At 28.9% G+C, this 14,336-nt stretch overlaps 1 protein-coding gene across 1 annotated transcript; it reads left to right on the top strand.

Moving 5' to 3' along the window:
- The first annotated feature begins 433 nt into the window (after positions 1–433).
- On the top strand, positions 434–11,337 carry LOC142238355 (acyl-coenzyme A oxidase 1-like). Its single transcript, XM_075309969.1, has 8 exons — positions 434–605; positions 794–953; positions 2,061–2,341; positions 2,410–2,815; positions 2,878–3,384; positions 3,448–3,553; positions 10,742–10,897; positions 10,973–11,337. Exons 1-8 carry the CDS (start codon positions 476–478, stop codon positions 11,231–11,233), a joined length of 2,007 nt encoding a protein of 668 aa, XP_075166084.1. The 5' UTR covers positions 434–475; the 3' UTR covers positions 11,234–11,337.
- The last annotated feature ends 2,999 nt before the right edge of the window (positions 11,338–14,336 follow it).

Raw genomic sequence — 14,336 nt, 5'->3', positions numbered from 1 at the left:
GCACTATTTGCTCTCATTCGATTCTCTCACTGTGTTATGTTGAAGTTTCTTGTTATCTATCTCTGTCGCAATTTCTATCTGTTTTCTTTGTTATTCTCCCTCGCTCTCTCTGACGTTTCTAAGCATATATATGTTTATACGAATTTTCTAAATTAATGTATGTTTGCATCCAGAGATGTCGCAAATGATGTATCTGATTTCGGCAAGCAATATAAAAAAATATTCCACGTTCCTCATGAAAATATAACATATTCATATTCCTTCTCTGGGTGTTTGTTTCGCAGAAAAACACAATTTTTTTCGCCATGTAGCAATTGAAACAGTTTATCAACTTGATAAGGCAAATATAGAACTTGCAAATTATTCGCAGAGTACTCACAAACAATCCATTGAAATCGAAAGTTCAGTTCTTGTTTAAAAGGTCAACGTAAAAGACCGTTTTTGATTTCGCAAAGAAAGTGATTTGTTCGCCGATATGGGTATTATTCCGCAGAGAGTTAATCCAGATTTACAATATGAAAGAGATAATGCCTCAATAAGGGCTGAAGAATTTGCCTTGTGGTGGCATGGAGGTCATGAGAGTTTGAAATTCAAAAGAGATTTGGGTAATGTTGCTAAGAGAAATGTTTTGTGGTGAAAAAGCTTTAAAACAAAGATAATAAAATTTGTATTTTTATACCTTCACCAAAGAATGTTGAGCTGTATGTATAAACTTCATCAATAAATTGTTCAATTGATCAATTATTGATTGCCAAGACCCTGTTCTATTTATATATATTTTTTTTTTTGTTAGAATCATATATCCTTGACGATCTCGATGATGAAATTTATAGATTCCAAAATTTATCCCACGAAGAAATTTACAATGCGGCAATTAAAGATTTCATAAAACTGGCAAAGAAGTTACAAGAACTAAAAGTGGAGCGTCAACCAGATGGCGCGGATATATGGCCGTAAGTAATGCGAATGAAGACAACCATACAGATCTGGAGTAGGGATGAAATTTTGAGAAAATTTCCAATAGAAATTGAATTTTGCCAACATTTTTTATAGAAATAAAATTTTTACAAAATTTCCGACAGAAATGAAATTTTGAATAAATTTCGTATAGAAATTGAGTTTTGACGAAATTTCATACAGAATAGGAATTTTGACAAAAATTTCCTACAGAAATGAAATTTTGACAAAATTTCCTATAGAAATTACATTTTGAAAAAACTTCCTACAGAAATGAAATTTTGACAAAATTTCCTATAGAAATGAAATTTTGACAACATTTCCTATAGAAATGAAATTTTGACAAAATTTCTTATAGAAATGAAATTTTGACAAAATTTCTTATAGAAATGAAATCTTTACAAAATTTTCTATAGAAATGAGATTTTGACAAAATTTTCTATAGAAATGATATTTTGAAAAAAATTCCTAAGAAATCAAATTTTGACAAAATTTCCTACAGAAATGAAATTTTGACAAAATTTCCTATAGAAATAAAATGTTTACAAGAATTCCCATAGTAATGAAATTTTTACAAGAATTCCCATAGAAACGAAATTTTGACATAATTTCTTATAGAAATGAAATTTTGACAAAATTTTGTATAGAAATGAAATTTTGACAAAATTTCGTAAAGAAATAAAATTTTGACAAAATTTCGTATAGAAATAGAAATTTGACAAAATTTCCTATGTAAATAAAATTTTTAGAAAATTTTCTATAGTAATGAAATTTTTTTTCGTTTTGTTTGTTATTGTTGGCTTCTCTTCAATCGTTATTGTTGTTTTTTTGGTTTTTTGATCTCAGCTTAAAGCCATGCAGTTTAGTCAATGCATGGCTTTAAGCTGAGATCAAAAAACCAAAAAAACAACAATAACGTAATGAAATTTTCTTATAAAAACGAAATTTTGAGAAAAGTTCCTATAGAAATGAAATTTCGCCAAATAGAAATGTCTATAGAAATGAAATTTCGGCAAAATTTTTAAAAATTTGAGTGGATCTTTCGAATATCCCTACAGAAAATTAATACCATATGAACTGTTCCCATTGTATTTTTTTTGCAGCTCCCCAGTATTATGTGGTGCTATACCATCTGGCAACCCCTTGGCCGTACACTGTGGTATGGTGATTGAGTGCATCCGTTTACAAGGTACCGATGAACAGTTTGAAAAATTTGGCAAGCTATGCCAAAATTTCAATATGACAACGGCTTATGCTCAAACCGAACTTGGTCATGGTACATTTTTAAGAGGATTGGAAACCAGAGCTGATTTTGATCATCAAACTGATGAATTTATTTTGAATACACCAACAATTACATCGTATAAATGGTGGCCAGGAGGATGTTAGTTTGCATCTTTGCAGCCTTTTGAGGGTTGTCATTTAACCTAGATTTCTATTTCCATTTTCTAGTGGGTCAATCTGCCAATTATTGTATAGTTCCGGCCAATTTGTATATTGACAATGTTTCGAAGGGTTTGGCAATTTTTGTTGTTCCTGTGCGTGATATGGAGACTCATATGCCATTGCCTGGTGTCGATATTGGTGACATCGGTAAGAGAATGGGTTTTGCTGGAGTCAATAATGGTTATCTAGGTCTGAAGAATGTTCGTATACCTCGTTTGAATATGCTTATGAGACACTCACAGGTTCATCGAGATGGAACATTTGTACAAAGTCCTGTATCGGTTCTGACCTACTTTACCATGGTATATGTTCGTTGTTTCATTGTACGGAATGTAGCCACTCAATTGTCAATGGCAGCGACTATAGCCACCAGATATTCAGCAGTAAGACGTCAAAGTCCTATTAATCCCAAGTGAGTATGGAAACATTTTGGTCCTTTAATCCATGATGGTGAATCCATTTTTTACTTTGCAGTGAACGCGAACCCAAAATCATTGACCATGTGACACAACAAAAGAAACTTTTCCCCGAGATTGCCAATAGCATTGCTTATAAATTGGCTTTCAATCGCATCTATCAACTTTATGAGAAAACTTCGGAGGACATAAAACAAGGAGACTTCCAACGTTTGCCGGAAATTCACAGCTTATCTTGTATTTTGAAAGTTTTGTGTACCTCCACCACTGTGGCAGGGGTGGATATTTTACGTTTGGCCTGTGGAGGTCATGGCTATTTAAGTTCTTCGAACCTGGGCAATATCTATTTGGATGTTGGTGCTTCTTGCACCTACGAAGGTGAAAATACTGTACTCCTACTCCAAGTGGGGAGATTCCTTATGAAATCTTATCGTTCTGCTTTGGCTGGAAAACAATTACCTCCCTCGGTCGCTTATTTAATGGAGGTAAATAAAAACAAGTCTTTGGGTGTGTGGACAGGATCTTGGAAGAATATCCTTATGCTCTTGGAAATGGCTACAGCTAAGTATGTTATGTGGATTTTTCTCGCCGTTTTGTAAAAAATCCATATTTATTACTTCCTTAACAGCAAAATTAAAATAACTGCCGAGAATCTAATGAGCCGCGTTCAGGCTGGTCAAACGGAAGCCGAAGCTTTTAACAATACAGGCATAGAATTGACTCAAGCTGCTGAGGTAAATGAAATACTCTATGGACATTAAATTTTAAGAGAATTTAAAAGAGAAAATTTTAACAAAATTTTCCAGAGGAAAGAAATTTTAAGTAAATTTGATCGAGTAATGAAATTAAGAGAACATTTTCTACAAGAAAGAAACGTTTATAAAATTTCCAAGAGCACTGGAAAAAAAGTAGCTCGTAATTTATGGCAAATTTTGAACTTCAATTTAGTTAAGCGCATTTCTAACCAGTTACACACAGAGAAGAAATATGATTGTCCCAATCATATTCGAAGAGCAAAATAATATGATAGGAGCTATTTTTGCGGCGACCATGTAACATTTTAACCTGCAACCATGTTGGCTCAGTGAACATGGTTCTAAGAAAAATGTAATTGTCCTCATCTAAAATGTTATTATATTGATAAAAAGAATTTTGTTTGAATGAAAAGACAATGGTCACGATTTAAAATGTTATGGTATTCATTAAAAATGTTTTTCTCCTAGTTAAAAGAACATGGTCACAACCTAAAATGTTTTGATCTTTATGAAAAAAACTTTTTTCATCGTCGAAAAAAGGACGCCACTTGAGAAAAGAAAACACAAAATTAACTTTATTTGTTTGTTTTTATTTATTTATAAACTAATTCATTGTTTATTTGTATTTATAATGCCGTTCAAGCAAACATCATATATTTTTACACACTCTATTTTATTTCAATTTCAACAATAAGTAATTATTCCATATTTACATCGTGCGCATCAAATGTACAAACGCAGACATCATGTAACTGCAAATAAAAATAAATGATACCATATAGCAAAAGGCAGAACAAAAAACAGGTACATTTTTTCAATTACACTTTCCTTTTTTGTGTTCACATAAAACCACGTGCCACTTCTGAATAAATAAATTAACACAAAACACAGTAAATCCGTATTCTCCCTCCATTCCAAGAAACAATCAACACACGACTGACGCGCAAAATGAAAATCGTGTGTACCTGCTCAATGTTTTTATAAAATTCTTTTCGCTGCAAACAAGTTAAAAAATTAAATGGTCACGAAAAAAATGTAAATGGTCTTTATGGCCATGTAATGGTTCTAGACATGTCTATATTTAACCTATAAAAATACTTTTTTCCCTGTAAAAATGTAAAAAAATTGAATGGTCAGATACATGATTTTCCCGACCATTTAATGGTCTCAAATTCTATCATTTAAATGATAGAACATGTTTGCGCTATTTGAGAACCATTCAAATGCTTATTGCCACCATACATTTTTCTCAGCTCGAAAACTATTTTTACAAAGACAAAATACATGGTTTTCGCGGCAATTACATGCTCTAGATAAGCATTAAATGGATGCGGCAACCATGTCCAAACATGGTTTTTCTGTGCGTGTAGTTCAAATTTCCAAAATTTTATGAAAATCTCGTAATAATTATTATTTTTAACACTTTTGAAGTTCACGCGACTCTCTAAAATTAGTTAAAAATGTTACTTAAAGTGGTGTACTTCGATATAGTTTGCAATTACAAAGATTTGGTAATTTTTTGTGCCAGTAACGAAATTTTTACTTACTAGTATTACAAAATTTTTCTCATACCAATCAGCTCAATTTTATAAAACTTAATGATATGTTTTCTGAAATGGTAGTAAAAATCATGACCAAGATTTTGCCCTTAAGACAGTTTTACCGTCAGTAAGTTAATTTTTTTACTATGGTCCACAAAATTTCTACCAATTTTAAAGAAATTTTCTACGGTTAAGTAAAATCATTAAGTTGGTGTACCTGGGTAGAAATGCGCCTAACTAAATTGAAGTTCAAAATTTGCCATAAATTACGAGCTACTTTTTTTTTCTGTGAGTAAGGAAAGTTTTAACAAAATATTTTATGTGAAAGAGATTTTGATAAAATTTCCTAGAGGAAAGAAACTTAAATAAAATTACCTAAAGAAAATACATTTTGAAAAAAATATCTTATTGAAAGAAATATTGACACAATTTCTCATGGAAATGAAATCATAGCAACATTTCCTATAGATGGCATAACAATTTTGAAAAAAATTTCCTATAGAAATAATATTGTGAAAAATCATTTTTACAATATTTCCTATTGGAATGAAATTTTGACAAAATTTCCTATAGAAATGAGATTTTGACACAATTTCCTATAGAAATGAAATTTTGACAAAATTTCCTATAGAAATGAAATTTTCAGAAAATTTCCTATAGAAATGAAATTTTGACCCAATTTCCTATAGAAACGAAATTTTGACATAATTTCTTATAGAAATGAAATCTTGACAAAAATTCCTATAGAAATGAGATTTTGACAAAATTTCCTAGAGAAGTCAGATTTTGAAAAAGTTCCTATAAAAATAAAATTCTGACAAAACTTCCTAGAGAAATGAGATTTTGACCAAATTTATAGAATATAAGAATAAGATTTTGACAAAATTTCCTCTAGAAATAAATTTTGGCACAATTTCCTATAGAAACGAAATTTTGACATAATTTCTTATGGAAATGAATTCTTGACAAAATTTTCTATAGAAATGAGAATTTGATAAAATTTCCTATGGAAATGAAATTTTGACAAAATTTCCTATAGAAATGACACTTTGACAAAATTTATAGAATATAGAAATAAGATTTTGACAAAATTTCCTATAGAAATGAAATTTTGACACCATTTCCTATAGAAATGAGATTTTGACAAAATTTCCTATAGAAATGAGATTTTGACAAAATTTCCTATAGAAATGAAATTTTGACAACATTTCTTATAGAAATGAAATTTTGACAAGATTTCTTATAGAAATGAAATCTTTACAAAATTTTCTATAGAAATGAGATTTTGACAAAATTTTCTATAGAAATGAAATTTTGACAAAATTTCCTATGGAAATGACACTTTGACAAAATTTATAGAATATAGAAATAAGATTTTGGCAAAATTTCCTATAGAAATAAATTTTGACACCATTTCCTATAGAAATGAGATTTTGACAAAATTTCCTATAGAAATGAGATTTTGACAAAATTTCCTATAGAAATGAAATTTTGACAACATTTCCTATAGAAATGAAATTTTGACAAAATTTCTTATAGAAATGAAATCTTTACAAAATTTTCTATAGAAATGAGATTTTGACAAAATTTTCTATAGAAATGAAATTTTGACAAAATTTCCTATGGAAATGACACTTTGACAAAATTTATAGAATATAGAAATAAGATTTTGACAAAATTTCCTATAGAAATAAATTTTAACACCATTTCCTATAGAAATGAGATTTTGACAAAATTTCCTATAGAACTTAAATGTTGACAAAATTTCTTATAGGCATGAACATTTCCTATAGAAATGAAATTTTGACACAATTTCCTATAGAAATGAAATTTTGACACAATTTTCTATAGAAAGGAAATTTTGACAACATTTCCTATAGAAATGAAATTTTGACAAAATTTCTTATCGGCATGAAAATTTCTTATAGAAATGAAATTTTGACACAATTTCCTATAAAAATTAAATTTTGATACAATTTTCTATAGAAATGAGATTTTGACAAAATTTCCTAGAGAAATGAGTTTTTGAAAACATTCCTATAAAAACAAAATAGCAAAGAAATTGTAATAAAACCTATTGAAATGAAATTTTGACACAATTTTCTGTAGAAATGAAATTTTGAGAAAATTTCCTATAGAAACGAAATTTTGACACAATTTCTTATAGAAATGAAATCTTGACAAAATTTTCTATAGAAATGAGATTTTGACAAAATTTCCTAGTGAAGTCAGATTTTGAAAAAGTTCCTATAAAAACAAAATCTTGACAACATTTCTTATAGAAATGAAATCTTTATAAAATTTTGTATAGAAATGAGATTTTGACAAAATTTTCTATAGAAATGAAATTTTGACAAAATTTCATATAGAAATAACACTTTGACAAAATTTATAGAATATAGGAATAAGATTTTGAGAAAATTTCCTATAGAAATTAATTTTAACACCTTTTCCTATAGAAATGAGATTTTGACAAAATTTCCTATAGAAATGAAATGTTGACAAAATTTCTTATAAACATGAAAATTTCCTATAGAAATGAAATTTTGACACAATTTTCTATAGAAATGAGATTTTGACAAAATTTCGTATAGAAATGAGATTTTGACAAAATTTCCTATAGAAATGAAATGTTGACAAAATTTCTTATAAACATGAAAATTTCCTATAGAAATTAAATTTTTACACAATTTCCTATAGAAATGAAATTTTAACACAATTTTCTATAGAAATGAGATTTTGACACAATTTTCTATAGAAATGAGATTTTGACAAAATTTCCTATAAAAACAAAATAGCAATGAAATTGTTATAAAACCTATTGAAATGAAATTTTGGCACAATTTTCTGTAGATATGAAATTTGGGGAAAATTTCCTATAGAAATGAAATTTGTACACAATTTCCTATAAAAACGAAATTTTGACATAATTTCTTATAGAAATGAAATCTTGACAAAAATTCCTATAGAAATGAGATTTTGACAAAATTTCCTAGAGAAGTCAGATTTTGAAAAAGTTCCTATAAAAATAAAATTTTGACAAAACTTCGTAGAGAAATGATATTTTGACCAAATTTATAGAATATAGGAATACGATTTTGACAAAATTTCCTCTAAAAATAAATTTTGACACAATATCCTATAGAAACGAAATTTTGACATAATTTCTTATGGAAATGAATTCTTGACAAAATTTTCTATAGAAATGAGATTTTGATAAAATTTCCTATGTAAATGAAATTTTGACAAAATTTTCTATAGAAATGACACTTTAACAAAATTTATAGAACATAGAAATAAGATTTTGACACAATTTCCTATAGAAATAAATTTTGACACCATTTCCTACAGAAATGAAATTTTGACAAAATTTCCTATAGAAATGAAATTTTGACTAAATTTCTTATCGACATGAAAATTTCTTATAGAAATGAAATTTTGACAAAATTTCCTATAGAAATGAAATTTTAAAAAAAAATTTCCTATAGAAATGAAATTTTGCAAAAATTTCCTAGAGAAATGAAATTTTGAAAAAAGTTCTTATAAAAATAAAATTTTGACAGAATCTCCTATAAAAGTAAAATTTTGACAAATTTTCTTATAGAAATGCAATTTTGAGAAAATTACCCATTGAAATGAAATGTTGAGAAAATTTCCTATAGAAATGCAATTTTGAGAAATTTTCCTAAAGAAATGAAATTTGTACACAATTTCCTATAAAAACGAAATTTTGACACAATTTCCTATATAAATGAAATTTTGACATAATTTCCTATAAAAATGAAATTTTGACAAAATGTTCTATATAAATGAAATTTTGACAAAATTTCCTATTGAATTGAAATTTTGTCAAATTTTCTTATAGAAATGAAATTTTGACAAAATTTCCTAAAGAAATAAATTTTGACATAATTTCCTATAGAAATAAACTTTTGACAAAATTTCCTATAGAAAAGAAATTTTGACAAATAGAAATGAAATTTTGAAAAAAATTTCCTATAGAAATAAAATTTAAAAAAAAACCTATAGAAATGAAATTTTGTCAAATTTCCTAGAGAAATGAAATTTTGATAAAAGTTCTTATAAAAATAAAATTTTGACAGAATCTCCTATAAAAATAAAATTTTGAAAAATTTTCCTATAGAAATGCAATTTTGAGAAAATTACTCATTGAAATGAAATGTTGAGAAAATTTCCCATTGAAATGAAATGTTGAGAAAATTTCCTATAGAAATGCAATTTTGAGAAATTTTCCTATAGAAATAAAGTTTTGACAAACTTTCTATAGATATGAAATTTTTACAATTTTTAAAAAATTTCCTATAGAAATGAAATTTTGCTAAATTTCCTAGAGAAATTAAATTTTGAAAAAAGTTCGTATAAAAATAGAATTTTGACAAAATCTCCTATAAAAATAAAATTTTGACAAATTTTCCTAAAGAAATGCAATTTTGAGAAATTTTCCTATAGAAATGCAATTTTGAGAAATTTTCCTATAGAAATGCAATTTTGAGAAATTTTCCTATAGAAATAAAGTTTTGACAAACTTTCTAAAGATATGCAATTTTTACAAGATTTCTTAAAGAAATGCAATAGTGACAAAATGTCCTATAGAAATGAAATTTAAAAAAAAAATTACCAAAAAAATGCAATTTTGGCAGAATTTCCTATAGAAATAAAATTTTGAGAAATTTTCCTATAGAAATAAAGTTTTGACAAACTTTCTATAGATATTAAATTTTTACAAGATTTCCTAAAAAATGCAATAGTGACAAAATGTCCTATAGAAATGAAATTTAAAAAAAAGAATCCTAAAAAAAGAAATTTTGGCAGAATTTTCTATAGAAATAAAATTTGAGAAATTTTCCTATAGAAATAAAGTTTTGACAAACATTCTAAAGATATGAAATTTTTACAAGATTTCTTAAAGAAATGCAATAGTGACAAAATGACCTATAGAAATGAAATTTAAAAAAAAAAATTACCAAAAAAATGCAATTTCGGCAGAATTTCCTATAGAAATACAATTTTGACAGAATTTCCTATAGAAATAAAATGTTTACAAAAATTTCTGTTGAAAGGAAAATTTAACAAACTTTCCTATAAAAATAAAATTTTTAGAAAATTTCATATTGGAAAGAAATTTCGACAAAATTTCCTAGAGAAATAAAGTTTTGACAAATAAAATTTGTTTTAATTTTTTTTTAATTCCTAAAAAATGCAATTTTGGCAGAATTTCCTATAGAAATAAAATTTTGACAGAATTTCCTATAGAAGTAAAATTTTGACAGAATTTCCTATAGAAATAAAATTTTTACAAAAATTTCTATTGAAAAGAAATTTTAACAAGCTTTCCTATAAAAATAAAATTTTTACAAAATTTCATATTGGAAATAAATTTTGACAAAATTTCCTATAGAAATAAAGTTTTGACAAAATTTCTTATAGAAATTAAATTTTGACAAAGTTTTCAATAGGAATGAAATTTACATAAAATTTCCTATACAAATTTAATTTTGAAGTCCCTATATATATGCCTATAGAAACAAGATTTTTTTTTTAATTTTGGTAAAAATTCGTATAGAAATAAAATTTATCACAACTTGTTCTCCCACTATCTCCATAGCTTCATGGTATTTGTTTCGTTGTCGCAACCTTTATTGAGGAAGTTGTTGGCGCCCAATCTAAATCACGAAGTGCAGCTTTGAATAAGGTTTTGGAAAATTTGTTAGAATTATTTTTAGTATCAATAGCCTTGAAATATATGCATGAGATACTTAGAGTAAGTACATAAATATCATTTATGTGAAAGAAGGAAACTGGATAAATCGAGATTTTGTATTCCTTCACATTTCAGATAACTAAGATGTCCGAAGCCGAAACACGTTCGCTCCAAACTCGTCTGGAAAATGCCTTAAAAGTCATACGTCCTGATGCTGTGGTTATTTGTGATGGTTTCGATCATCATGATAGAAATCTTTTTTCAACTTTGGGTTCCTATGATGGCAATGTATATGAGCGTATATTTGAAGAGGCCAAAAGGAGTCCCTTGAATAAGAAACCAGTACCAGATGTATTCTATAGTCATTTGAAGCCATTCTTAAAATCTAATTTATAAGATGAAAAAAGTTAATGAATACTAACAATGGTCTCAAAGATTTTATTCTATCGTGTGATTTGTAATAATAAATGGAAGATTTCCAAATCAATATTTCATAATTTTTATATTTTTTTTAATTTCAAATAAAATGCAATCAAAAAAAAAAAAAAATGCCAGAACTAATTAAAAACAAGTAAGGAAAGTCTAAAGTCGGGCAGGGCCGACTATATTATACCCTGCACCACTTTGTACATCTAAATTTTCGATACCATCATATCACATCCGTCAAATATGTTGGGGGCTATATATAAATGTTTGTCCCAAATACATACATTTAAATATCACTCGATCTGGACAGAATTTGATACACTTCTACAAAACCGATAGACTCAAAATTTAAGTCGGCTAAAGCCCTAAGGTGGAACACAATGTTAGTAAAAAAATTTGGGAAAAATTTAAATCTGAAGCAATTTTAAGGAAACTTCGCAAAAATGTATTTATGATTTATCGCTCAATATATATGTAATAGAAGTTTAGGAAAATTAGAGTCATTTTTACAGTTTTTCGACTAAGCAGTGGCGGTTTTACAAGGGAAATGTTGGTATTTTGATCATTTTTGTCGAAATCAGAAAAACATATATATGGGAGCTATATATAAATCTGAACCGATTTCAACCAAATTTGGCACGCATAGCTACAATGCTAATTCTACTCCCTGTGCAAAATTTCAACTAAATCGGAGTTAAAAATTGGCCTCTGTGGTCATATGAGTGTAAATCGGGCGAAAGCTATATATGGGAGCTATATCTAAATCTGAACCGATTTCAACCAAATTTGGCACACATAGCTACAATGCTAATTCTACTCCCTGTGCAAAATTTCAACTAAATCGGAGCAAAAAATTGGCCTCTGTGGTCATATGAGTGTAAATCGGGCGAAAGCTATATATGGGAGCTATATCTAAATCTGAACCGATTTCAATAAAATTTGGCACACTAGACTACACTACTAATTGAACTCCTAGTGCAAAATTTCAACCAAATTGGGGTAAAACTCTGGCTTCTGGGACCGTATTAGTCCATATCGGGCGAAAGATATATATGGGAGTTATATCTAAATCTGAACCGATTTTTTCCAAAATCAATAGGTATCTATTCTTGTGCCAAATTTGAAGTCGATTGGACTAAAACTGCGACCTAGACTTTGATTACAAAAGTGGGTTCACGAACAGACGGACAGACGGACATGGCTATATCGACTCAGGAGCCCACGCTGAGCATTTTTGCCAAAGACACCATGTGTCTATCTCGTCTCCTTCTGGGTGTTGCAAACATATGCACTAACTTATAATAGCCTGTTCCACAGTGTGGCGCAGGGTATAAACAGGGCTTCGAGTTCAATGCTAGACCACACTCATCATTGATGTCTGGGAAAAAAACCGATAGGGCTTGGCTGGGAAGATTTGATGGATTCACCATATAGTCCTGACATTACATTATCCGACTACCATATGTTTGGGTCAATCCGGGTAAAAATTGAGAGATCTAATTTAATACGATTAGATATGAGATCCGAAAATGGTAAAATCTAATCTTATCTAATTACTATGGAATTAGATCTGATCATATCCTAGATTTAATGTCTTAGACATCATTATAGTCTAATAGCCATTCATGCATACCATATCGGCCCATGGGAAGAGTCGAGAAATATTCCATTACACCAGCAATTATTGATGTCACTTTTTGATCGTTCATATCGCAACATTTAAATAGCGAACACACGTTTTTATTTTAGCAAAATGGAAGAAGTAGGTATTAAGGGCTTAACATGGAATCGGGCAGCACTCAGTGATAAGAGAGAAGTTCACCAATGTGGTATCACAATGGACTGAATAGTCTAAGTGAGCCTGATACATCGGGCTGCCACCCAACCTAACCTAAGGGCTAATTTTGTGATTTAGTATTTATTGTGCTGCTAGTATTGTTACTGTCATTATTATCCATATCTTACAAATGTTGATATTATTTACAGATTGGATTCGATTTTTAATTAAAACAGTCGGTTACCGTCGATTTGAATTCGAGATGGAATTAGTTTTGAGTAAAACAAAGACAAAATATTGAGTGCTTATTTAATATTTCTTTGAAAAATCGAAAATTATATTTACTATTATTTTGGTTGAAACATTTTTTTCTACACAGAGAAAAAATATTAGTCAACAAAATGTTTCCAATTAAAATTTTAATTGAATTTTCAAAAATATTCAATTAAAAATTTAATTGATTCAATAATTTTTTATACCCTTCACCATAGGATGGGTGGTATATTAACTTTGTCATTCCGTTTGTAACACATCGAAATATTGCTCTAAGACCCCATACAATTCTGTTTCGTGGTGAAATTCTGAGTCGATCTAGCTACGTCCGTCCGTCTTGAAATTACGCTAACATCCGAACGAAATAAGCTATTGACTTGAAACGTGGCACAAGTAGTTGTTATTGATGTAGGTCGGGTGGTATTGCAAATGAGCCATGTCGGACCACTTTTACGTATAGCCCCCATATAAACCGACTTGGCTTGCGGAGCCTCTTAGAGAAGCAAATTTCATCCGATCCATTTGAAATTTGGTACGGGGTGTAAGTATGTTATATGGTCTCAAATAACCATGCAAAAATTGATTCATATCGGTCCACAATTATATATAGCCCCTATATAAACCTGTTGCCAGATTTGACTTCAAAGCCTTTTGGAGGAGAAAAATTTATCCGATCCGGTTGAAATTTGGTATGTGGTGTAAGTATATGGTATCTAACAATCATGCAAAAATTGGTCCATATCGGTCCATAACTATATATAGCTCCCATATAAACCGACCCCAAAGATTTGGCTTGCGGAGCCTCGTAGAGAAGCAAATTTCCTCCGATCCGGTTGAAATTTGGTATGTGGTGTAAGTATTAGGTCTCTAACAACCATGCATAAATTGGTCCATATCGGTCCAAAATTATATATAGTCCCTATATAAACCGACCCCCAAAATTTGGTTTTCGGAGCTACTTAGAGAAGCAAATTTCATCCGATTTGGTTGAAATTTGGTACGTGGTGTAAGTATATGGTCTCA

This window comes from Haematobia irritans, chromosome 5, assembly GCF_050003625.1.
Source record: "Haematobia irritans isolate KBUSLIRL chromosome 5, ASM5000362v1, whole genome shotgun sequence".
NCBI classification, from domain to species: Eukaryota; Metazoa; Arthropoda; class Insecta; order Diptera; family Muscidae; genus Haematobia; species Haematobia irritans.
The sequence above is the reverse complement of the archived record's forward strand: the minus strand, read 5'-3'. Positions and strand labels throughout refer to the sequence as shown.

Bases quoted from the DNA above. Each gene is read 5' to 3' on its own strand.
- LOC142238355 (XM_075309969.1), top strand. From the start codon at position 476: ATGGGTATTATTCCGCAGAGAGTTAATCCAGATTTACAATATGAAAGA. The intron at 954-2,060 runs GTAAGTAATGCG...TTTTTTTTGCAG, and splicing joins GATGGCGCGGATATATGGCC to CTCCCCAGTATTATGTGGTG. The intron at 3,554-10,741 runs GTAAATGAAATA...CTATCTCCATAG, and splicing joins AATTGACTCAAGCTGCTGAG to CTTCATGGTATTTGTTTCGT.